Raw genomic sequence first — 25,436 nt, 5'->3', positions numbered from 1 at the left:
CCGGGCCTGGGGTCCAGGTGTTTCTTGTAGATCTGGGTGGAGATCGGGGCCGCCCAGGCACCTGCAGCCAGACCTGCTTGGAGTGTGGTCTGGGTGCTTTTCAGGGCCACCCCAGCCTCCTTGGCTTCCTCTTCAACCAGGTCTTTCAGATACTTGGTCTGGGCACCAAGCATCCTCACAGACCTCCGGCCTGTGCCGATACTTCGTCTGGGCACCAAGCATCCTCACAACCCTCCAGCCTGTGCCGTGACTTCTAACGAGCGAAACAGTTCTCAGAGCTTTCTGAGATGCTCTTCCCAGGTTACAATCCTCAAATTTGGCTCAAATGAAATTTTCCAATTCTTTCTTAGATTGACTGATTAATTTTTCATTGACAGGGAGTGCTCTTGGTTCAAATAATACAGACTCATATTTCATACAAATCTATGAGTTTTTCTCTTCTTCAAGTTTTATTGAGATATAATTGCATACATCACTGTATACATTTAAGGTGTACCACATAATAATTTGACCCACATACATCAATGCAATGCAAACTTATCACACTAAATTTAGTGAGCATCCGTCATCTATAGATACAAAAATAAGAAATAGAAATAGAAAATAAAGTTTTTCCTTGTGGTGAGAACTCTTAGAATTTACTCTCTCAGCTACTTCCATATACCACATACAGCAGTGCAAATTATATTTACCATGTTGTACATTACATCCCTAGTACTTATTTATCTTTGAACTGGAAGTTTTGACCTTTTGACTGCATTTATTGAATTCCCCTCCCCCACCTCTGGTAACCACAAATCTGCTCTCTATTCCTATGAGTTTGTTTGCTTTTGAAATATAATTGACCTACAACACTATGTTAGTTCCTCTTACACAACACTGTGATTCAATATTTCTATACATTTCAAAATGATCACTGTGATAAATCTAGTTACAATATGCCACCTTACAAAGATACTACATGGTTATTGACTCTTCCTAGATTTACTTGAACAAATTGTTCTTCATCTGCTGTTTGCCTTTAAGACTATTTCCGGCAGCTTGAAATACTTGTTATTAAAATAATTTTCACCAGTTTTATTGAGGAGTGAGTCTGAAGACCTCCTCATACTGTAAGGACATCCTAATACATTTAGTATGAAGCCCATTCCAGTCAATAGAGAATGAAAGTGATAGCTCTAAAATCACTTGTCATTTTACATGTGATCAAAATTGAGAAATTTTATTTTTTATGATTTCCAAAACGATACTGAACACTTCACAAAATTTACTGTTTAGGAGATTACACAGAAAAAAATGACTCCTCAATTATAAGGCACAATTTGATTTCTAATAGATAAAAATTAAAATACAATGTTAGTCATGATCCTTCACATAAACAGAACCATCATGATGTGTGTAAGTGTATGTGTTTATACACATATATTAATTTTCCTTTTCCTTTTTTTTCCTCTTTAAGAAAGTGGCTCATGTTCTTATGGAGGATTGGCTAAATAAAAAATATGCAATCGAGGGAATTCCCTGGAAGTCCAGTGATTAGGACTCTGCGCTTTCACAGTTGAGGGCCCAGATTCAAACACTGGTCAGGGAACTAAGTTCCCACAAGCCATGTGGCGCAGCTAAAAAAAAAAAAAAAAATCAATCTAAATGGGCACGTTGGAAACCTAAGGGAAGAATTGTAGTCGAAGTCCAAACGCAGTATAGTGGCAGAATACTTCTGGTTCAGGGAAGATCAGTTTTTGTTCTGTTAAGAACTACAGGGGCTTCCCTGGTGGTGCAGTGGTTAAGAATCTGCCTGCCAATGCAGGGGACACGGGTTCGAGCCCTGGTCCGGGAAGATCCCACATGTGGCAGAGCAACTAAGCCTGTGCACCACAACTACTGAGCCTCCACTCTAGAGCCCACGAGCAACAACTACTGAGCCTGCGTGCCACAACTACTGAAGCCCGCGTGCCTAGAGCCCATGCTCCACGGCAAGAGAAGCCACCACAATGAGAAGTCTGCGCACAGCAATGAAGAGTAACCCCTTCGGGCTTCCCTGGTGGCGCAGTGGTTGAGAGTCCGCCTGCCGATGCAGGGAACGTGGGTTCGTGCCCCGGTCTGGGAAGATCCCACATGCCGTGGAGTGGCTAGGCCCGTGAGCCATGGCCGCTGAGCCTGCGTGCCTGGAGCCTGTGCTCTGCAATGGGAGAGGTCACAACAGTGAGAGGCCTGCGTCCCACAAAAAAAAAAAAAGAGTAGCCCCTGCTTGCCACAACTGTAGAAGGCCCGCTCACAGCAATGAAGACCCAATGTAGCCAAAAAAAAAAAAAACATCAGAGCAGAAATAAGTGAAATAGGGACTAAAAAGACAGAAAAGATCAATGAAACTAAGAGCTGGTTCTTCGATAAACCTTTAGCCAGACTCATCAAGAAAAAAAGAGGGCCTAAATCAATAAAATCAGAATGGAAAAAAGTTACAACCAATACCACAGAAATACAAAATAACATAAGATACTAGTATGAACAATTACATGCCCATAAAATGGACAACCTGGAAGAAATGAACAAATTCTTAGAAATGTACAAACACCCAAGATTTAATCAGGAAGAAACAGAAAAAAAAATTGCTAATTATCAGGGAAATGCAAATCAAAACTGCAATAAGGTACCACCTCACAGCAGTCAGATTGTCCATCATTAAAAAGTCTACAAATAACAAATGCTGGAGAAGGTGTGGAGAAAACGGAACCTTCCTACATTGTTGGTAGGAATGTAAATTGGTGCATCCACTTTGGAACACAGTATGGAGGTTCCTCAAAAAACTAAAAATAAAGTTGCCATATGATCCAGCAATTCTACTCCTGGGCGTATATCCAGACAAAACTATAATTCAATAGATACATGCATCCCTATATTCAGAGCAGTGCTATTTACAATAGCCAAGACATGGAAACAACCTAAATGTCCATCGACAGATGAATGGACAAAGAAAATGTGGTACATATAAACAAGGGAATACTACTCAGCCAGAAAAAAGAAGGAAATAATGCCATTTGCAGCAACATGGATGGACCTAGAGATTATCATACTAAGTGGAGTAAGTCAGAAAGAGAGACAAATACTATATGATATCACTTATATGTGAAATCTAAAATATCACACAAATCAACATATCTACAAAATATTATATATATAGGACAGATAAAAAAAGTCCTACTGTATAGCACAGGGAACTATATTCAATATCCTGTGATAAACCATAATGGAAAACAATATGGAAAAGAATATATACATATATATAACTGCGTCACTTTGCTATATGGCAGAAATTAACAAAACATTGTAAATCAACTATTCAATCAAATTTTTTTAAAATTAAAAAAAAAAACAGGAATAGGGGACAAGGCGCTATGCCTATTTACATACACTGGTTACTCTATGCACATTAAAGGGATGGAGAACGTGTAAAAAAAATGACACAACTGAATGTATTTAGGAAACAGAAATAGACTTACAGACATAGAGAACAGACTTGTGGTTGCCAAGGGGGAGAGGGGGTGGGGGGGAGGGATAGATTGGGAGATTGGGATTAGCGGAGGCCAACTATTATACATAGATTAGATAAACAATAAGGTCCTACTGTATAGCAAAGGGAACTATATTCAATATCTGTGATAAACAATAATGGAAAACAATATGAAAAAGAATGTGTATATGTATAACTGAACCACCCTGCTGCACAGCAGAAATTAACACAACATTGTAAATCAACTATACTTCAATAAGATAAACATAAAAAAAAAAGAGTATAGTCTTTCAGAAAGGGATCACTGGCAAAGTAGTCCTATCTTTCTCCCTTGCCAGCTTTGTATTGCCTCACAATTTACCTAAATTTATAGACCTCAGTTAAGTCATTAAAATGATTTAAAAAATATTACCTAGTATACTAAGAAGTGAATTTATGTATTTTATAACCCTATCTCTAACAATGATAAAAGATAAAATGCAAAACCATAAAAATGACCAATAGTCCCCTCTTCTTACTAATATAATTGAACGAAGCTTCTTACTAATTAAGTTTAGCTCCACAACACTGTTTTTGCCTTCAGGAAAATGATTATGAACACCAACGATAAAATAAACTGCCTGAAAGCATTCAATAAAGAAAAATGTCTTGCTATCTTGAATAGCAATCAAATCCTCTAACACAAGTGAAAATGCTATAAGAAGTCCTCTCAAGCACACTGTTACTATTATACACCACAGTCGTATAGGGTTTGTAATCATTTTTTTAAATTGAAGTATAGTTGCTTTACAATTTTGTGTTAACTTCTGCTGTACAGCAAAGTGATTCAGTTATACACATAGATATTCCTTTTAGTATTTTTTCCATTATAGTTTATTAAAGGATACTGAATACAGTTCCCTGTGCTATACACTGGGACCTTGTTGTTTGTCTATAATCATTCTGAATAGAATAGTTTTAATCACATACAATAAAATAAACACATTGAGGTATTATATTGAGCTAAAAGTAATACGAAACATGCATAGCCATCCTGACAGAAGGAAGGTGCTTATTCTCACATGGAAACAATGGGTCAAGGAAGCCACTGCACAATGAAGCAGAGAAACAAACTCCCATGTCATTGTTTCTGGCGGCACCATTGTGAATGCCGTGGTGAGTCAGGAACACATACTCACTAGCACTGTTAACAGCATAAACTGTTTTCAACACAAATTAGACATTATAAAGATATAATTCAGAGAAGAGTGGAATCAGAGAATATTCCCAACCATAAAACACTGAAATACTTTCACAGTAGATATAAGAAGACTTACAGAAAAAATTCAAACTCTGATGGATCTTTTATGTGGAAGGTGTGAAGACATCAGGGGAAACTACACATCTATAAAAATGGTAATCAAACACTTGTTGGTGGTGTTGACAATACTCTTGACTATAAAGACACAGAATCTGGAAAATAAGCTGGAAGATGGTGTCCTTGAAGCTCCTATGTGTCTGCCTCTCTCCCAGTCTGGGGACTCCAACATCTAAAGAATGTCTTCTTTGCACCTGCTTTAAAATCACACACAGGTGAATTATTGGTGAATGATGATATGGAACCAAAAAGAGGATGGATTCTGGAAAGTCTAGGTCTTAATATTACTCACAGGCAAGATATCTCCAACTCCAGATTTTTTGTATTATCACAAGTCTCATAGTCTATTCAACTAATATGAGTGAGAAGGAAACACAAAAAGCAAATAGGAAAAATCATAATTTACATAACAGTATGCTCTTTGACATCCTAGCCATACATAAAATTTATTCCAAGTGTTCAATAGAATGGAAAATAGAAAAAGGCTCCTATACGCACCACCACAAAAAAGGATCTTTCTCAGTAAAAAGGGTGAAATAGGGATTTCCCTGGTGGTGCAGCTGGTGCAGTGGTTAAGAATCCGCCTGCCAAAGCAGGGAGCACAGGTTCGAGCCCTGGTCTGGAAAGATCCCACATGCCGCAGAGCAACTAAGCCCGTGCACCACAACTACTGAGCCTGCGCTCTAGAGCCCGCGAGCCACAACTACTGAAGCCCACGTGCCTAGAGCCCGGGCTCTGCAACAAAGAGAAGCCACTGCAACGAGAAGCCTGCGCACCTCAATGAAGAGTAGCCCCCACTCGCCACAACTAGAGAAAGCCCACGTGCAGCAACAAAGACCCAACGCAGCCAAAAATAAATAAATAAATATTTCTAAAAAGGGTGAAACATATATAATGGATTATGAATATCCAGGAACTGCCACACAATACTACTAGGAAAATTCCAACAAATACCAAACTGCCATTTTTCAGTGTCCCATTAACAGAGAATGAATAGAACATTATAAAAATTTAAGCCTAATTGCATATTAGAAATACACGTAAATTCACCCATGGATCCAACAGGCTTCAAATGTAAAGAGAAAAAAATCATTGTCTGATTAAAGGAAAAATAAGTACCTTTGAACCTTATGTATTATTGTTGAAAGACAACTTATGGAATTAACTCACATTAATATTCATTTCTGAAATTAGTATAAATCCATCGTTCAAGGATACACATGAAGAAATACCCTTAGTAAAAACAAAATATTTATAAACTTTTAAAACAACTTTTTCATATTGAAGGTTTTCTGGAACATTAGGCACGGAGTACTTTCTATCTACTTATCTCATGTTACTACTATTTATACTTCTTTTCCATGGGAGTTTTCACATGTAATGATATGGGTCAAAGTGTTTCTCAGGTTTTTTTTTAATTAACATATTTATTGAGGTATAATTGCTTTACACTGTGTGTTAGTTGCTGCTATATAACAACGTGAATCAGCTATACGTATACATATATCTCCATATCCCCTCCCTCTTCCGTCTCCCTCCCACCCTTTGTATCCCACGCCTCTAAGTGGTCACAGAGCACCAAGCTGACCTCCCTGTACTATGCGGCTGCTTCCCACTAGCTATTTATTTTATATTTGGTAGTGTATATATGTTAATGTCACTCTCTCACTTCGTCTCAGCTTACCCTTCCCCCTCCCCGTGTCCTCAAGTCCATTCTCTCTGTCTGGTCAGGGAACTATGAGATGTGGCAACTACGAGTTTGCATACTGCAACCAAAGATCCAGCATGCCGCAATGAAGATCGAAGATCCTGCGTGCCGCAACTAAGACCCAGCATAGCAAAATAAATAAATAAATATTGGGTTGGCCAAAAAGTTCCTTCGGTTTTTAAGTAAAACTGAAAGACACATTTTTCATTTTCACCAAAAACTTTATTGAACAGCATATTCACCATTTTGTTCCATTACCTTCTGCCATTTTTCTGGCAACTTCATAATTCCATCTTTCCAAAACTTTTTATCTTTTTGAGTAAAGAACTGTTCAAGGTGCCTTTTACAGTCTTCCAGGGAATTGAAATTTTTTCCAGTAAGAGAATTTTGTAAAGACCAAAATAAATGGAAATCCGAAGGTGCAATGTCTGGTGAATACGACAGATGAATCAGAACTTCCCAGCCAAGCTGTAACAGTTTTTGCCTGGTCATCAAAGAAATATGTGGTCTTGCGTCATCCTGATGGAAGATTATGCATTTTCTGTTGACTAATTCCGGATGCTTTATGTTGAGTGCTGCTTTCAGTTGGTCTAACTGTGAGCAGTACTTGTTGGAATTGGTCGTTTGGTTTTCCAGAAGGAGCTCATAATAGAGAACTCCCTTCCAATCCCACCATATACACAACATCACCTTTTTTGGATGAAGACCAGGCTTTGGTGTGGTTTGTGGTGGCTTGTTTCACTTGCCCCACGATTTTTTCTGTTCCACATTATTGTACAGTATCCACTTTTCATCACCCATCACAATTTGTTTTAAAAACGGAACGTTTTCATTACATTTCAGTAGAGAATCGCACGCAGAAGTACGATCAAGAAGGTTTTTTTCGCTTAACTTATGTGGAACTCAAACATCAAAGCGATTGACATAACCAAGCTGGTGCAAATGATTTTCAGCATTTGATTTGGATATTTTGAGTATGTAGGCTATCTCCCAAGTGGTATAATGTCGATTGCTCTCAATTAATGTCTCCATTTGATCACTATCAACTTCAACTGGTCTACCCCAATGTGGAGCATCGTCCAGCAAGAAATCTCTAGCATGAAACTTGGTAAATGAATTTTGACACGTTTGGTCAGTTACAGCACCTTCTCCATAAACTGCACAATTTGTTTTTGCTTTTCAGTTGCGTTTTTGCCTTTCTTGAAATAATAAAGCATAATATGCCGAAAATGTTACTTTTTTTCTTACATCACCAATATTAAAATGGCTACACAAAAATTCACCAATTTTGATTTTTTTTAATGCTTACTGATATGAGAACTGCCACAATACAATCTAACAAAATTGTTTCAAATGAAGTTAAAGACAACTTAGTGCTACTAGACCATTTTTTTAATTAAAAAAATTTTTTTTAAATTTATTTATTTTTGGCTGCATTAGGTATTTGTTGCTGCACACAGGCTTTCTCTAATTGCAGCCAGCAGGGGTTACTCTTCATTGTGGTGCGTGGTCTTCTCATTGCAGTGGCTTCTTTTGTTGCAGAGCACAAGCTCTAGGCATGTGGGCTCAGTAGTTGTGGCTTGCAGACTCTAGAGCTCAAGCTCAGTAGTTGTGACACATGGGCTTAGTTGCTCCACGGCATGTGGGATCTTCCCAGACCAGGGATTGAACCCTTGTCCCCTGCATTGGCAGGCAGATTCTTACCCACTGTGCCACCAGGGAAGCTCTGCTAGACCATCTTACAGAAAAAAAACAAACAAACCTTTTGGCCAACCTAATATTTTTTAAAAACTTACTCACATTGCATAATGATTAAATGAAGAAAGCTGCAAGGTTTTTCTGAATATTCATACATAAAAAGGGTATTTTAATATATTCTTTGAGGAAATGAAAAGTAACATTTATTAGCTAATGAAAGCTTCAAAAAGAGTTGGTAAAATATTTGAAAAGACTACAAAAACTACTGCTTCACAAAAAATTCAAACAGTTTCAATCATGTAAAATAAAAGGCAATAAAAAACATTTTGGGGGATTATATTCAGCTACAAGTAACAGGAAACACCCATAGCCATCTTGACAGAAGGAGGTGCTTATTCTCACATGGAAACAATGGGTCACCAATGCCCCTGTGCAATGCAGTAGAGAAACAAACTCCCATGTCATTCGTTTTGGTGGCACCATTGTGAATGTTGTGGTGAGTCAGGAACACATACTAGTATTACTAGTATTATTAACAACATAAAGTGTTTCCTACACATATTAGACACTATAAAGATATAATCCAGAGAGGAGTGTAATCAGAGACTATTACCAACCATAAAATACTGAAATAACTTTCAAAGTGGACACAAGAGGTCTTACAGAAAAAATTCAAACTCTGATGGATCTTTGATGTGTAAGCTGTGAAGATATCAGGGGAACCTACATGTCTATAAAAATGGAAATCAAACATTTTTTGATGGTGTTGAGGACACTCTTGACTACAAGGACACAGAATCTGGAAAATAAGCTGGGAGATGGTGTCCTTGAAGCTCCTACGTATCTGCCTCTCTCCCAGTGTGGGGAATCCACTATCTGAAGAATGTCTTCTCCGCATCTGCTTTAAAATCGCACACAGGTGAGCTGTTGGTGAATGCTAACATGGAACCACAAAAGGGATAGATTCTGGAAAGTCTAGGTCCTAATATGACTCACAGGCAAGATAACTCCAACTCCAGATTTTCTGTATTATCACAAGTCTCACAGTCTATTCAACAAATACCAGTCAGAAGGAAACACAAAAAGCAAATAAGAAAAATCATAATTTACATAACAGTATACTCTTTGACATATCAGTCATACATAAAATTTATTCCAAGTATTTAATGGAATGGAAAATGGGAAAAGTCTCCTATACACACCACCACCAGAAAGGATCTTTCTCAGTAAAAAGGATACAATATATACAATATATTATATACCTAGGAACTGCCACACAAAACTACTAGGAAATCCCAACAAATACCTAACTGCCATTTTTCAATGGCCCATTAACAGAGGATGAATAGAACATTATAAAAATTTAAGTCTCACTGCATACTCGAAATACACTTAAATTCATCCATGAATCCAACAGGCTTCAGAAGTAAATAGAACAAAGTAACTATCCAAATAAAGGAAAAATCACTACCTTTAAACGTTATGTACTATTGTTGAAAGACGAATTACAGAATGAATTCACATTAATATTTGTTTGTGAAATTTGTAGAAATCCACCATTGAAGGATACACTTGAAGAAAGATCCTGAGTAAACACAACATATTTATAAATTTTTGTTTGTTTGTTTGTTTGGCTGCATTGGGTCTTCGCTGCTGTACATGGGCTTTCTCTAGTTGTGGTGAGCAGGGGCTGCTTTTCATTGCAGTGCACGGGCTTCTCATTGTGGCAGCTTCCCTTGTTGTGGAGAATGGGCTCTAGGTGCATAGGCTTCAGTAGTTGTGGCACGTGGGCTCAGTAGTTGTGGCTCATGGGCTCTAGAGCCCAGGCTCAGTAGTTGTGGCACATGGGCTTAGTTGCTCTGTGGCATGTGGGATCTTCCAGGACTAGGGCTCGAACCCATGTACCCTGTATTGGCAGGCAGATTCTTAACCACTGCACCACCAGGGAAGTCCTATAAACTTTTAAAACAACTCTTTCTGGACTTCACTGGCAGTCCAGTGGTTAAGACTCCACACTTCCATTGCACGGGGCACAGGTTTGATCCCTGATTGGGGAACTAAGATGCCCCACATGCTGCACAGCCTGGGAAAAAAATAATAATAATAAACAAAAATTTTAAAAACTTTCATATTGAAGGTTTTTTGGAACATTAGGCATAGATTACTTTCCATCAAGTTATCTCATGTTACTCACATTTATACTTCTTTTCCATGGGAGTTTTTACATGTAATGATATCGATCAATTGAAGTGTTTCCCAGGCTGTTTACAAATAAGGTTTTATCTAGTAAATCCTTTTATGGTTTCATAAACTACAAAGATCAGAAAAGCTATTCCCACATTCGTCATATTTTATATGATTTCTGTCCAGTGGGCAGTCTCAGGTCTTTGAACGACTGAGAGGCAAATGAAGGATTTCCCACATTCCTGTCATTGGTAGGGTTTCTGTCCAGTGTGAATTCTTTCATGCACTTGAACATATGCAGAAGTGAAGGTTTTCCCTTCATTTTTACATTCATAGGGTTTTTCTCAAGTATGGGTCCTTCGATGTATTTTCAAAACCGCTAGATAGCTATAACTTTTACCACATTGTTCACATTGATATGGTTTCTCTCCAGTGTGACTCCTTTCATGTGTTTTAAGAGAACTGGGATTAATGAATACTCTCTCACATTCTTTACATTTATAAGGTCCATCCCCAGTGTGTGTTATCATGTGTTTCTGAAGGGTTATTTTCCATGTGAAGGCTTTCCCACATTCCTTACATTCATAGGGTTTTTCTCCAGTGTGGATTCTTTCATGATTTCGAAGAGACCGGGCAGTATTCAATACTTTAGAACATGTTTTACACACATATGGTGTCTCTCCTGTGTGATGTCTTTTGTGTAGCTGTAAGGAACTGAAATGATTGAAGGCTTTACCACACTGCTTACATTCATAGAGTTTCTCTCCCCTGTGAATTCTTTCATGGATTTGAATAGTTTCAGGACTTTTAAAGGCTTTTCCACATTGTTTACATTGATAGGGTTTCTCTCCATTGTGACTGTTTTCATGCATTTGAAGACAACTGGGATAAATGAATGCTTTCTCACATTTCTGACATTTATAAGGTAAATCCCCAGCGTGAGTTACCATGTGTTTTCGAAAAGTTGTTTCCCACATGAAGGCTTTCCCACATTCCTTACATTCATAGGGCTTCTCTCCTGTGTGAGTTCTTTTGTGTATTCGGAAGGATTTTTGATATCGAAAGACTTTTCCACATTGTTCACATTCATAGGGCTTCTCTCCAGTGTGACTCCTTTCATGTGTTCTAAGAGAACTAGGAGAAATGAATGCTTTCCCACATTCTTTACATTTATATACCTTCTCATGGTACTTTTGATACTCTCTTCGTTTGTTTTCAATGTGACATTTCATGTGTCTATTAAAGGATGAATGATGCATGAAGACTTTTGCAGATGCACTGCATTCCCATGGTTTTAAACCAGGAGTTTTCTTCTTCAGATTGAGAGTTGGAATAAGGGTGAAGTTTTCTCCACAGAAACTACTGCCTTTACTTTCATAGAGTCTCTCTACCATAGAACTTCTGTAAACAATGAGAAGATTATTAATGATTTCTTTATTAAGAAATCATTTATTTATTGTATTTATTATGATTTATAGGAACAGTGAGGTTTTCTATCTTGTGTGAATTGTTAGAAGTTGAATAAACTAAAAAAAAAAAAAAAAAAAAAAAAATTAGAAAAAAATGAAAGTGCTAATGACAGACAGGTTCATCAGATAGCTAACCTTTTTTTTTTTGTTGTAAATTTTAAAAATTGAAAAAAAAAAAAAAAAAAAAAAAAAAAAAAGAAGTTGAATAAACTGAATGCTCTGCAACAGGACTTCACCTCTTCTATTAAAAAGTGATATTCAAATATAGGGTTTATTGACTGCACATGAACTATATTGGAAGCAAAGAACATTTATATCACATTTAAGAAAATACTTTTTCGGAGACATTTTCTGAGAATAGAATAACTAAATTTGAAGACTGGGCTATTTGTTTTTGTTGACTTCTTTAAAATTTTCAGAATATACCATGATTCTCACAAGACAATGCTTTGAATTGCGGGTGTGACTCACCTTAATTTTCTCCCCTGGTTTTTGTACTGATCTTCAATGTCATGATCTTCCTGTTTTGTTTCTGAAATGCAGAACCAGAAAAATGATCCCAAAGTACTAAAAATGATAGAAAAATTATTGGACTTTAGGCCCATGATGAGCTCTGACCATGTCTAGTTTCCTTTCTTTCTTCTTCTCTTTATTTTGGGGGAGCGGGTGCTGTGCAGTATGGCCTACAGGATCTTAGTTTCCTGACTAGAGACTGAACTGAGGCCACAGCAGTGGTGAAAGTGCCGAGTCCTAACCACTGCACCGCTGGGGATTTCCCTTTGATCCCCACCTCCCCTAGCTTCTTTACCAAAGTTTTCCCTTTCCACATTCCACATCTTTGAACAATATTGACAGGTAAGAAACACTTGTTCTCTAATTGACAAAGGGAGGGAATTTTTCATTCTTACCTACTGAGACCAGGTTCTGGAAGTTTTCCCACATCACATCTCTGTAGAGTTTCCTCTGTGAGGAATCCAGTAAAACCCACTCCTCCAGGGTGAAGTTCACAGCCACATCCTCAAAGGCCAATGAGTCCTAAAACACCCAAAATAGGGGCACACTGAGATGCATGAGACCGACAGAACTAGACACCCACACTCGATTTATAGGAAGTTTACATACAATTCTGTTGTTTACAAAGAGTTATTCTATGACTTGGTCATGATAAACTTATTCTCCACACTTCCTCAATAATTTAACAGCATCATGAACAAATGGAAATTCTTTACACATAACTTCTGGGGTCACAGTATCGCTTATATCACAATAATGGCAGAGCCCAGAGAATGAGAAATACTTTACAAATGAAAGAAACATCATTTTAAGAACAACGATTTCTGCTGAAAAAATTCTTTCGTCTTCTTATGATCCACCAGTTACAGTACTCCATGAGGCAGAGGATCAAGATTGCATGAGGTTTTAATAAATAGGCACACAGTGAAGAACTGGAAGCTTTTTTCTAATCCTATCACCTATCATCAGAGGCCAGGTGACCTGTAGAAATCAAACTTTTAACAAAGCCCAGCTGGCCACACTGTCCCAAAGTCCTCCAGGCCTTTAGAAGAAATCACAATCACACACAGTTGCCTGAATATAAATATTCTTCTGCAGATGCACTGCTTTTAAGTTGTATAATGATTAGCACAGACTGTTTTTCCTTCCTCTCTACATATAATTTGATGCAGGTAGAAAGTTACTTCAAATTTAGAGCTCAGACATGGGGAAGAAGCATTAATGTTAGATCACAAAATCCCTATACTCAGGTGCCTCAAGGCGCTTCCAGCCAAATTTTAGAACACACAGTGCAATTACATGCCCAAAAAAACTCTTTCTCTTCACACCATAACAGTATACTCTGGGTCTTACTGCCCTCAAGGAACATGTTAAGAGCTACCGTTTACAAGGGAGCTCACCAAAGTCTGTAACACTTTGATGGTGAATTTTCCCATGATTATAAATTATGTACGGGTTTCATCATTGGCTTCCTCCAAAAGAACATAAAGTCTCCATCCTGATATTTCAGGAACAGGAGTTTTCCAAGCAGCCAGTATTGCAACTGCTAAGTGAAAATCTAGTCTGGGATTTATGAAATTAGAAGTTGTGATTCTCCATCTCACAAGAAGAGAATGAAAAAGCTTGAAATAAAGATGTCCTCCCAGAGCCATGAAAGCACTGACTTCAAAGGGTAAACTGGTGCCCTAAAACTGAGAAAGAGAAAAGACTTTTTTTTTTTTTTTTTTTTTTGCGGTACGCAGGCCTCTCACTTTTGTGGCCTCTCCCGTTGCGGAGCACAGGCTCCGGACGCGCAGGCTCAGCGGCCATGGCTCACAGGCCCAGCCACTCCGCAGCATGTGGGATCCTCCCTGACCAGGGCACAAACCCGCGTCCCCTGCATCGGCAGGCGGACTTTCAACGACTGCGCCACCACGGAAGCCCAGAAAGACATTTTTTAAATATGCCCCAAAGATTCTGTTCTTAAGGCCGGTACCCAAAAAAACTGCTTCACTGTAGTCTAACACAAAGACAAAAAGGATCAAAAAAGATAGAACACAGTATCCATGAACTCTGGCATGACCTTCTTTAACAGAAGATTTAAGATACATATAATGAAAATAATTGAAGGAAAAGAGAGACAGAAATAAGTAACGACCACTGAGATGTTCCTAATATTAATGATAGACAACACCCATAGATCCATGAGGCTCAGTGAACAATAAAAATGAAAACACCTAAAATGGAGACCAAAGTATATTATATTTAAAGTAGAGAGAAAAACAAAGGCAAAGAGAATATATATTGTAAGAAGCCAGAGGTACACTTTAGGTATAGAGAAATAAAGATTAGAATCAAACTGGACTTCTTTTCAGGAAAAAAAACCAATAATAATAATTATATACATACGTATATATGAAAGAACTAAGTGGATTGAAACATTTAAAGTTTTGAAATTAAAAAAAAAAAACAGTGTCCTAGAATTCTGTTAGGAAGCACAATTATCCTTAAAAAATAGAAGGCCATTTTGAGACAAAAATTGATGGAACTTGTCAGTAGTATGGCAACTTTGAAAGACATTAAAATTCATCAGAAAGAATGTAAATTACGTAGGGGAATTAAAAGAGGAATAAATAAAGGTAAACATCTTTTATATTTCTTTTATAATAGATGACACTTTGTCTAAAATCATATTAGCAAGAATGACATTGATAATGATAACCTTGTGGATAAGTGAAATAAATGACAGCTATATCAATAGGGACAGAGGAGGGGAAATGGGAATAGTGTGGTATGAGGTACCTGAACAGCCACTGAAGAGGTACTGCATTAAGTTGCAGACTGATGTGGGTTAGTTCTAAATGTATACTGAAAACTCAAGGGCAACCACTAAAAAAGTTCTTTACAAAGGTATAGGTTAAGAATGGAAAAAAGGAAGAATCAGACAAAATGCTCAGTTAAATCCAGAGAAGGTAGAAAAAAGAGAAAAGACAAATGAAAAAATAAGGGCAACAAATAGAGTAAAAAGTGTTAGATATTAATCCAACCATATTAGTCACCATTTCAGTCAACAATGGTCTCAATACAAATGAAAGAAAATTACAGTAATATCAGATTTACTTATTCACTTTTATTGAAGTATAGATGATTTACAAAGTTGTGTTAGGTTCTGGTGTACAGAAAAGTGATTCAGATATATATATATATTCATATATATATATTCTTTTTCATATTCTTTTCCATTAAGGTTTTCTACAGGATTTTACAGTACCTTGTGCTATACAATAGGACCTTGTTGTTTATCTATTTTATATATAATAGCTTGTTTCTGCTAATTCCAAACTCCTAATTTATCTCCCCCCTACCCCCTTTCCCCTTTGGTAACCATAACTTTCATTTTGATGTCTGTCTGTTTTTGTTTTGAAAATAAGTTCATTTGTGACATATTTTAGATATCACATATAAGTGATATCATATGGTATTTCTCTTTCTCCATCTGACTTACTTCATGTAGTATGATAATCTGTACATCTATCCATGTTGCTGCAAATGGCATTATTTCACCTTTAATGGCTGAGTAGTATTCCACTGAATATATATACTACATCTTCTTTATCCATTCATCTGCCAATGGACATGTAGGTTGTTTCCATGTCTTGGTTGCTGTAAATAGTGCTGCTATGAACATTTGGGTGCCTGTATCATTTTGAATTCGTTTTCTCTGGATATATACCCAGGACTGGGATTTCTGGATGATATGGCAACTCTAGTGTTTTGGGGAACCTCCATACTGTTTTCCAAAGAAGATGCACCAATCTACATTCCTTCCAACAGTACAAAAGGGCTCCGTTTTCTCCACTCCCTCTCTAGCATTTGTTATTTGCAGACTTTTAATGATGGCCATTCTGACCAATGTGAGGTGGGCACCTCACTGCAGTTTTGATTTGCATTTCTCTAACAATTAGCAATGCTGAACATCTTTTCATGTGCCTATTGGCCATATGTATGTCTTCTTTGGAGATATGTCTATTTAGGTCTTCTGCCCATTTTTTATTGGGTTGTCTTTTTTGTTATTGGATAGTATGTGCTATTTGTATATTTTAGAAATTAAGCCCCTGTTGGTGGCATCATTGACAAATATTTTCTCCTAGTACGTAGGTTGTGTTTTCATTTTGTTTATGGTTTCCTTTGCTGTACAAAAGCTTATACGTTGTTTGGGACCCATTTGTTTATTTTTACTTTTATTTCTATTGTCTTGAGAGACCGACCTGAGAAAACATTGGTATAATTTATATCAGAGAATGTTTTGTCTATGTTCTCTTCTATGAATTTTATGATGTCATGCCTTACATTTAAGTCTTTAAGCCATTTCGAGTATATTTTTGTATATGGTGTGAGGGTGTGTTCTAACTTCATTGATTTACATGAGGCAGTCCAACTTTCCCAACACCACTTGCTGAAGAGACCTTCTTTTCCCCATTGTATATTCTTGTCTCCTTTGTCAAAGATTAATTGACCATTGGTGTGTGGGTCTATTTCTGGCCTCTCTATTCTGTTCCATTGAGTCTATATTTCTCGTTTTGTGGCAGTATCACACTGTTTTGACAACTTTAACTTTGTATTATTGTCTGAAGTCTGGGAGGGTTATGCCTTTAGCTTTTTTCTTTTTCCTCAGAATTGCTTTGGCAATTCTGGGTCTTTTACAGTTCCATATACCTTTTAGGATTATTTGTTCTAGTTCTGTGAAAAATGTCATGAGTAATTTGATAGGGATCACATTAAATCTGTAGATTACTTTGGGTACTATGTCCATTTTAACAAAAATAATTCCTCCAATCCAAGAGTATGGGTTTGCTTTCCATTTTTTTAAAAATAAACTTATTTATTTATTTTTGGCTGTATTGGGTCTTCATTGCTGCACGCGGGCTTTCTTTAGTTGTGTCGAGCGGGGGCTACTCTTTGTTGTGGTGTGCAGGCTTCTCAGTGTGGTTGCTTCTCTTGTTGAGGAGCACGGGCTCTAGGCGTGCAGGCTGTAGACTGCAGGCTCAGTAGTTGTGGCACATGGACTAAGTTGCTCCATGGCATGTGGGATCTTCCCAGACCAGGGCTCAAACCCGTGTCCCCTGCATCGGCAGGCTGATTCTTAACCATTGTACCACCAGGGAAGCCCAGCTTTCTATTTTTTGATTCAGTTCAATTTCCTTTATCAATGTTTTATGGTGCTCAACATATCTCTTTCACCTCCTTGGTCAGGTTTATTCCAAAGTACTTTATTTTTTTCAGTGCATACTGTTTTTTTTTACTTTCCCTTTCTGATATCGTAATATGTGATTTTTAAAATTACAATTATATGTAGTCTACCAAAAACTCATTTTAAATATGAAGGCACTGGTAGATGAGAAATAAAGCAATGGGGATAAATACACCATGCCAAAACTAACCAAAAGAATGCTGGCACTCGTATATGAACTTTAGAGAATGCAGATTTCAGACCAAGGAAAACTCAGGGGTAGAAAGGACTTTACATAATGACAAAAAGGTCCATTCTGCAAGAAGGCATAACAGTCCTTCATGTGTACATACATAGCAACAAAGCGGCAAAATACATAAGGCAAGACATGAAGAATGCAGGGAGGAATACATAAATCCATTATTATAGTCATACATCAACACCCCCTTCTCATAAGCTGTATACAACAGCAGGCAGAAAATCAGGAAGGACAGACTTGCTTTGAAGAATACTATGAAATAACTAAATGTAATTGCACTTCATGCAACAAGAGCTGAAAACGCATTCTTCTAAAATTCATATGAAACATTCAACCAGACCGAACACTTTCTGGGACATAAAGCATACCTTAACAAATCTGAAAGAAGAAAAATCATACAAACCATGCTCCTAGAACTCAAAGGCATTCATCTAGCAATCAATACAAGCAAGAGATTTGGAAAAACCCCTAACACACAAAGGTTCAACAACATATTTCTAAGTAATACATGGGATCAAAGAAGAAGTCTCAAGAGAAATTAAGATTTGTTTTGAGGTAAATTGTGGCATGCAGCAAAAGCAGTGCCTACAGAGAAATTTATGTCATCATCAACTGGGAAAAAAGGTCTGTAAACAACAACACAAGCATCTACCTTAAGAAACAATAAAGAGGGCTTCCCTGGTGGCGCAGTGGTTGAGAATCCACCTGCCAATGCAGGGGACATGGGTTCATGCCCCGGTCCGGGAAGATCCCACATGCCATGGAGTGGCTGGGCCCGTGAGCCATGGCCACTGAGCCTGCGTGTCCGGAGCCTGTGCTCCGCAACGGGAGAGGCCACAACAGTGAGAGGCCCGCGTACCACAAAAAAAAAAAAAAACAATAAAGAGAAGACGATATAATCACAAAATAAGCAAAATAAAGTTATAAAAATCAGAAAGGAAATTAATGTAATTGTGGGTAATTGAAGGAGAAAAAAACTTTTAAGCTAGTTCTTTGACAAGATTAATAACACTGATAAACATCTAATCAATATGCCTATAAGGGAAGACAGAGGGTAAAAGGAAATATCAGAAAAGAACAAAGGGGGAAATGAAAATTTCAAAGGATTTGGTAAAATACAGCATCCATTTTTAATCACAAACAAGTAATAGAGGGAACTTCTACTTCCTGAAAAAGAACATATTCATGTATCCTGTAGGTAAATTCAAATATTTGGTCTCTAGGACATAATTATCTCTGTGAAACATCTTAAAGATTCTCCAACAACAGATAACTCTTGGAATTAAGAGGGCATATCCTGGGCTTCCCTGGTGGCGCAGTGGTTAAGAAGGTACCTGCCAGTGCAGGGGACACGGGTTTGAGCCCAGGTCTGGGAAGATCCCACATGTCGTGGAGCAGCTAAGCCCGTGTGCCACAACTACTGAGCCTGCGCTCTAGAGCCTGTGAGCCACAACTACTGAGCCAACGTGCCACAACTACTGAAACCTGCACGTCTAGAGCCCGTGCTCCACAACAAGAGAAGTCACCGCAATGAGAAGACCACGCACCGCAACGCAGAGTAGCCCTCGCTCGCCACAACTAGGGAGAAGCCCACGCGCAGCAACGAAAACCCAAAGCAGCCAAATAAATAAATAACATAAATAAATTTATTAAAAAAATAGAAGACATATCTCAAGATTGAAAGATAATCAACTGTTTTCCTGTAGACCCACACTGAACTTGGACAAAGAAGGAAAGGCAATTCAAATGAAAAGAATATCTTTTAAACAAATAGTGCTGTAAATAATGGATATTCACAAACACACACACACACACACACAAAGCAAATGTAAACACTTACACGTTTTACAAAAAAAGCCTCAAAACACATCACAGATCTAAATGTAAAATGCAAAAGTAATAAACTCCTCGAAAATATCATGGAAGGAAATCTAGGTCACTTTGGGTTTGGTGATGAATTTTCAAATATAACAACAAACACAAGGTCTGTAAAAGAGAAAAAGGATAATTTCACTTCATTAAAATAAAAAACGTCTCCTCTCAGAAAGGCAGTGTTAAGGGAATGAAAAGCCAAGTCACAGGATATGAAAAAATATTAATATTTGCAAACCACTTATGTGATAAATAACTGGTATTCAAAATATCCAGGAACTATTAAAACTCAATAGTAAGAAGATAAATAATCCAATTGAAAATGGGCAAAAGATCTGAACAAACAGCTCCCCAAAAAAGATATATAGAAGGGAAACTGGAAATATGAAAACATGCTCAATGTCAAATGTCAGTGGGAAATTGCAAATAAAACGAGCTATCACTACACACCTATTTAATAACCAAAATGCAAAACACCAAATGGATGTGAAGGTAATCCTCATTCATTGCTGGGGGGAATGGAACTTGGTACCCCTACAAAGGAAGACAGGAGCTCTCTTTCAAAACAAAATATACTCTTAGTATGTATATTAAGACCCAGCAATCACACTCCTTGTTATTTGTCCAAATGAGATCAACTCATATTCACACAAAACTCATACACAAATACCTGTAGGGGCTTTATTCATAACTGGCATGAGTCAACAGGTAAGCAAGATATCTTGCAAGAGTCAAATAGTCAGTGGTATATCCATATGATGAATAAAAAGGAATAAAGTATCAAGCTATGAAAACACATGAAGCAAAGCTCAAAAGTATATTGCTACCGGAAAGAAGCCAATCTGGCAGAGCTATATACTGTATGATTCCAAGTATAGGAGGGCCTTCAAGTACTTCCCCTCGCAGGCTCAAAGGGGGCCTTGGCCTGAAGACACTGACCTCAGGCTCTGCTCCCAGCTACAGGTGCTCTCCACCACCACTGATACTTTAAATACACAAACCCTGTTTGAACAATTCAGCAAAATCACTCAAATCCAGTGTTTATGTGGAAATGAGAGAAGAAAATTATAAGCCACTTCTACTAGTTCACCAGGAAACCCCAAATATCTATTCCTTTCCAGAAAAAAAAGTCAGTCAATTACTCCCAAGGCAATTTCATTTACTACATAATTAATCACGCTTGAATACTTCTTCTCTACAAGTCTAAATCTTGGAACTTCATTTGAAATCCACCAAAAGTAAAGGAGAGGCCACAAAAACTTAACCACACTTCCTCAGGGACTTAATAAAAGCAAAAAATTCTTAACAAATGGAATGTAATACTGGAATTTTTTTCCCCCTGAAATTCACCTCATTTACCTCTTTGGAAATATTTTATATGGACCTTGAAGCTCTATTTTACACTACTGAAGAAAGAAACTTAAATAAGCGAGTAAATCTTTTGAAGGGGACTAACCTAGGAATGGGCAGGGTAGATCGTCCATAAAAGTTCAAAAAAAACCTCCACGAAAGGACTTCCTATAGGATATCTGTTTCCAGTAAAAAAATCAGAAGAAAGGACTTCATACAACCCACTTCCAAATGGTCATTGTCGGCTTCTGCTCTTGTAAAATATCCACAGACCACCCCCCGCCCCCCCAAAAAATACCATCCACGTCACTAAGGAAATAGGATAAACAATTAAAATATTTGTTTGAAATGCACTGCGGAGACGAATAGATGATAGGTAATTTGAATCGGAGAGGCGAAACTGACTTTGGGAATGAGGGAAGCGATCTGGAAATTTAATGATTTATTGCCAGCCCTACAAAGAGCTCCTCTGGAGGGCTAAGGTCTTTGAAATTCTGCTTCCCAAACGTTTGGAAAACTCAGAGAAAAAATGAAACCGTGTAAGTCAGAGGGGACTTGAACCCACGTGCCGGGACTCGAACCCTGCCTAAACCCAGATTGGGACTTGAACCTATGGTCTTTTAATTAGAATCACTCACCTGGTGTTGGACTTACTGAGGCTCGAGTTCTTTGTGTCACAGTGCAGAAGGGATTCAGCAAGAGGCAAAGAGATAGGCAAGAGGTAGATTTATTAATATAGGACGCTTGCAAGAGACGCAAGCAGGCAGGGGGGCTCTGCCCTGAGGATTAACCGGGCTATATTTTTATAGTCAAAGGAAAGTGGGGAAGGGGAAAAAGACTGCCTTCTTCCTCATTCTTCGGGTAGAAGTCAGGCTTAGGTCACTAGCTCCTCCTTCCTATGACATAGGAGAGTGTCTGACCCTATGAGGTCAAACTAGGACTGTCATAGAGCTTATTCAAATCAGGAGAAAGGTGGTAACATACACTAAAGTATGTTGTATCGTCTCAAGTCTCCATATAATGAGGGTCTCCTACTTTGGAATGTCACGTTTCTCTTAAAATTCCTGTCCTTGGTGTTAAGGATCATTACCTTGCTGAACTCGACCAGCGGAATGCAGGCCTCATTTTTTCTTTCACTTAATGATCTGGGGCATATCTCATGCTTTTATTTATGGCTTTATACTTAAGGAGGACTGCTTGGTTCCACATTTCCGATAGCTTTCTTGAGAGATCAATAAGTTACAGTGGTCTCCCAAAGTTCCCTAGGTTTCCCTCTCTATTTACAATCCCCTACTGGGACTTCTACAACTACCAGTGTAACTATTCTATTCTATCCCTATCAAAACGGGTGCCCCTGGGGCAGAAAGGAAAGGCTGAGACCCCTCAGACCACAGCTAATCCCACGACCGAACCCTGGAGAACGAGTCCCAATTGTCACCTGAAGACTGTGCCTGAGGTCACCACACAATCTGGGGGGAGAAGAGCGGCTGCAGAGCAGCCGGGTGAGGCTCCGGGGCAAAAGTTCCTGCAGCGAAGTGACCGGACAGGACGCCCGGGGTCCGAGCTGCCGGGCCAACCCCGCCACTGAGACCCGGAGGGGACTGAGGTCCGAGCAGCGCCCCCCGCGTATCCACAAACTCCGGAGTTGACCGCGAAGTGACCGGGTCAAGAAAGATGGCCGGTTTCGGCCGGTTGCGACCAGTCCCTTCGCAGCGTCCACAGCCCGGCTTAGCACACTCACCATTTCGAGGTTTCCTGGGTCTGTCTGAGTCCCTCCTAACGACTGCAAGGACTAGTGCAGAACACAGGGCAACAGAAGGTACGCGAGAGTTAACATGTTAGTGAACCGAGAAAGACACGCGACCCCTCCACTGTAGAAGGTAATGAAGTCCACGCCTGAGTGGGGGACCGCTCCGCCCACCTGCCTCAGCGGCCGCCTGGTTGGACAGATCTCAATACCCCGCCCCCTAGTGCCTGAGTGACAACCTGTGGGAGGTGGGATGGGACCTGTCCCCGCCTGGCACGTTTGCTTGGTAAAACAACATTTCCTGGCCTGGGATTGTCTCAGTTGTCTTCCGCAGCTCCTCCTGCACTGGGATTCCTGATTCTGTTTCAAGATGCAGCAAGTACAGATGCAGCAAGTACAGGCCAGTCCTGCCTGGAACAAGAGGGTCTTATGTCCTCCAGGGGTCAAGGGCTTGGTGTAAGGCTGTGTGGCCAGGCATGGAACCGACCTGCAGAATAGCTCTTAGTAGGGCTGGCAAGAACTCATGAAATTTCCAAAGCGCTCCCCGCCTTCCCAAAGTCAGTTTCCCCTCTCCGATTCACATCATCTATCAACTATTCGTCTCCCGTGGTGTATTTTAAACACACCCAGTATTTTAATTATGTATCCTATTTGCGCAGAGTCGTGGATTGCACTGGGGAGGGGGGCGGTCTGTGGATGTTTTACACGAGGGGAAAGCCGAGAATAACCACTTGGAAGTAGGTGTATGAAATCCCTTCTCCCAATTTTTTTTCTTGGAAGAGACATCCTATGGGGAATCATTTTGTGGAGGGTTTTTTTTTTTTCAAACTTTTCTGGACGAGCTAACCTGTGACAACTGCCCATCTCTGGGTTAGTGCCCTTCAAAAGATTTACTCACTTATTTAAATTTCTTTTTTCAATAGTGTAAAATGTACTTAATTAATAGAGCTTGAAAGACCGTATAAAATATTTTCAAAGAGGCAAGAGGGGTAAATTTCAGGGGAAAACAAAAATCCAGTGTTACATTCCAGTTGTTAAGAATTTTTATTTCACAGGCTTCCGTGGTGGTGTAGTGGTTAAGAATCCATCTGCCAATGCAGGGGACATGGGTTCAAGCCCTGGTCCAGGAAAATCCCACATGCCGCGGGGCAACGAAGCCCGTGCACCACAACTACTGAGCCTGTGCTCTAGAGCCCACGAGCACAACTACTGAGCCCGCGTGCCACAATTACTGAAGCCTGCACACCTAGAGCCCGGGCTCCGCAGCAAGAGAAGCCACCGCAATAAGAAGCCTGTGCACTGCAACGAAGAGTAGCCCCTGCTCACCGCAACTAGAGAAAGCCCGTGCGCAGCCACGAAGACCCAACGCAGCCAAAATAAATAAATAAATACTGAGAAATGTCCTTTCTGGGGGGCTTGTGGATACAGGAGCTTTTTTCAGTTTTCCATTCTATTAAACACTTGGAATAAATTTTAATGCATGGCAAGGTTGTCAAAGACTACACTTTTATGTAAATTATGATTTTCCTGTTTGCTTTTTGTCTTTCCTTCTGACTGGTATTTGTTGAATAGAATTTGAATTAAGAAGAGAGACTTGCGATAGGACAAAAAAAATCTAGAGTTGGAGATACCTTGCCTGTGGGTAACGTTAGGGCCTAGATTTTCCAGAATCAATCCTCTTTGTGGTTCCTTGTTAGAATTTACCAACAGCTCATCTGTGTGTGATTTTAAAGCAGACGCAGAGAAGGCATTCTTCCGATTTTGGAGCCACCACACTGGGAGAGAGACACATACATAGAAACTTCAAGGACACCATCTTCCAGCTTATTTTCCAGATTCGGTGCCCTTGAAGTCAAGAGCATCCCCCAAACCACCATCAACTTTTTGATTTTCATTTTCATAGAAGTGATTTTCCCCTGGTGTCCCACATGAAGATCCATGAGAGTCTGATTTTTTTCTGGAAGGCTTCATGTCTCCACCGAGAAAGTATTTCAGAGTTTTACGATTGGGAGTATTTTCTGATTCCACTGTTCTCTAGATTATACCTTTATAATGTCTAATTTGTGTGGGAAACACTTGATGCTGTTCACAGTGCTAGTGAGTATGTTTTCCTGATTCACCATGATATTTACAATGGTGCAGCCAAAAAGAATTACATGGGAGTTTGATATTTGACTTTTAATTGGCTTTACATACCTAGTCACCCTTCCTGGCCCACAATGGATAAACAAGTTAGGAAGGTTTACTCATGTTCCTTTTTCTGTGCCAGTGTGTAAGAGGGTCAAACCTTTAAAACCTGTAGGCTCTACCCCTATACACCTTAAAGGGGCAACACATTAACTTTTGACAAGCCAGCTTAACCCACTTAACCTTGCCCTACTCTCCTTCAAAAGTATTTTTGTGGTATAATACTACTTCTATTAACTTAATGCATGTGTCAACAACAGTCTTAACACCTGATCATATTTATTTTAGGTTGGGTGTTAATCCTGTCTTCAAAGGGCAATGATAAAATGGAAGATAACCCATGGAAAATACCTTTTGGGTATTGGACAGGTATTC

General features: G+C 38.9%; 1 protein-coding gene across 1 annotated transcript; it reads right to left on the bottom strand.

Annotated features, from left to right (window-relative positions):
- Positions 1 to 10,334: 10,334 nt before the first annotated feature.
- Positions 10,335 to 22,991, bottom strand: LOC112414744 (zinc finger protein 709-like). Its single transcript, XM_024767382.1, has 4 exons — positions 22,869 to 22,991; positions 12,833 to 12,959; positions 12,396 to 12,456; positions 10,335 to 11,856 (listed from the first exon to the last, which is right to left on the bottom strand). Exons 1-4 carry the CDS (start codon positions 22,869 to 22,871, stop codon positions 10,800 to 10,802), a joined length of 1,248 nt encoding a protein of 415 aa, XP_024623150.1. The 5' UTR covers positions 22,872 to 22,991; the 3' UTR covers positions 10,335 to 10,799.
- Between the last annotated feature and the right edge of the window lie 2,445 nt (positions 22,992 to 25,436).

The sequence above is a fragment of the Neophocaena asiaeorientalis genome, unplaced genomic scaffold (genome assembly GCF_003031525.2).
Source record: "Neophocaena asiaeorientalis asiaeorientalis breed wild unplaced genomic scaffold, Neophocaena_asiaeorientalis_V1.1 scaffold87, whole genome shotgun sequence".
Taxonomy (NCBI): Eukaryota; Metazoa; Chordata; class Mammalia; order Artiodactyla; family Phocoenidae; genus Neophocaena; species Neophocaena asiaeorientalis.
This window is presented reverse-complemented; position numbering and strand designations above follow the sequence as displayed.

What these genes read in the sequence shown, in the direction of transcription:
- LOC112414744 (XM_024767382.1), bottom strand. An exon ending in CCAGAACCTGGTCTCAGTAG is followed by an intron (nt 12,457 to 12,832) that starts GTAAGAATGAAA and finishes TCTGCATTTCAG; the next exon opens with AAACAAAACAGGAAGATCAT. An exon ending in AACCAGGGGAGAAAATTAAG is followed by an intron (nt 11,857 to 12,395) that starts GTGAGTCACACC and finishes CATTGTTTACAG; the next exon opens with AAGTTCTATGGTAGAGAGAC.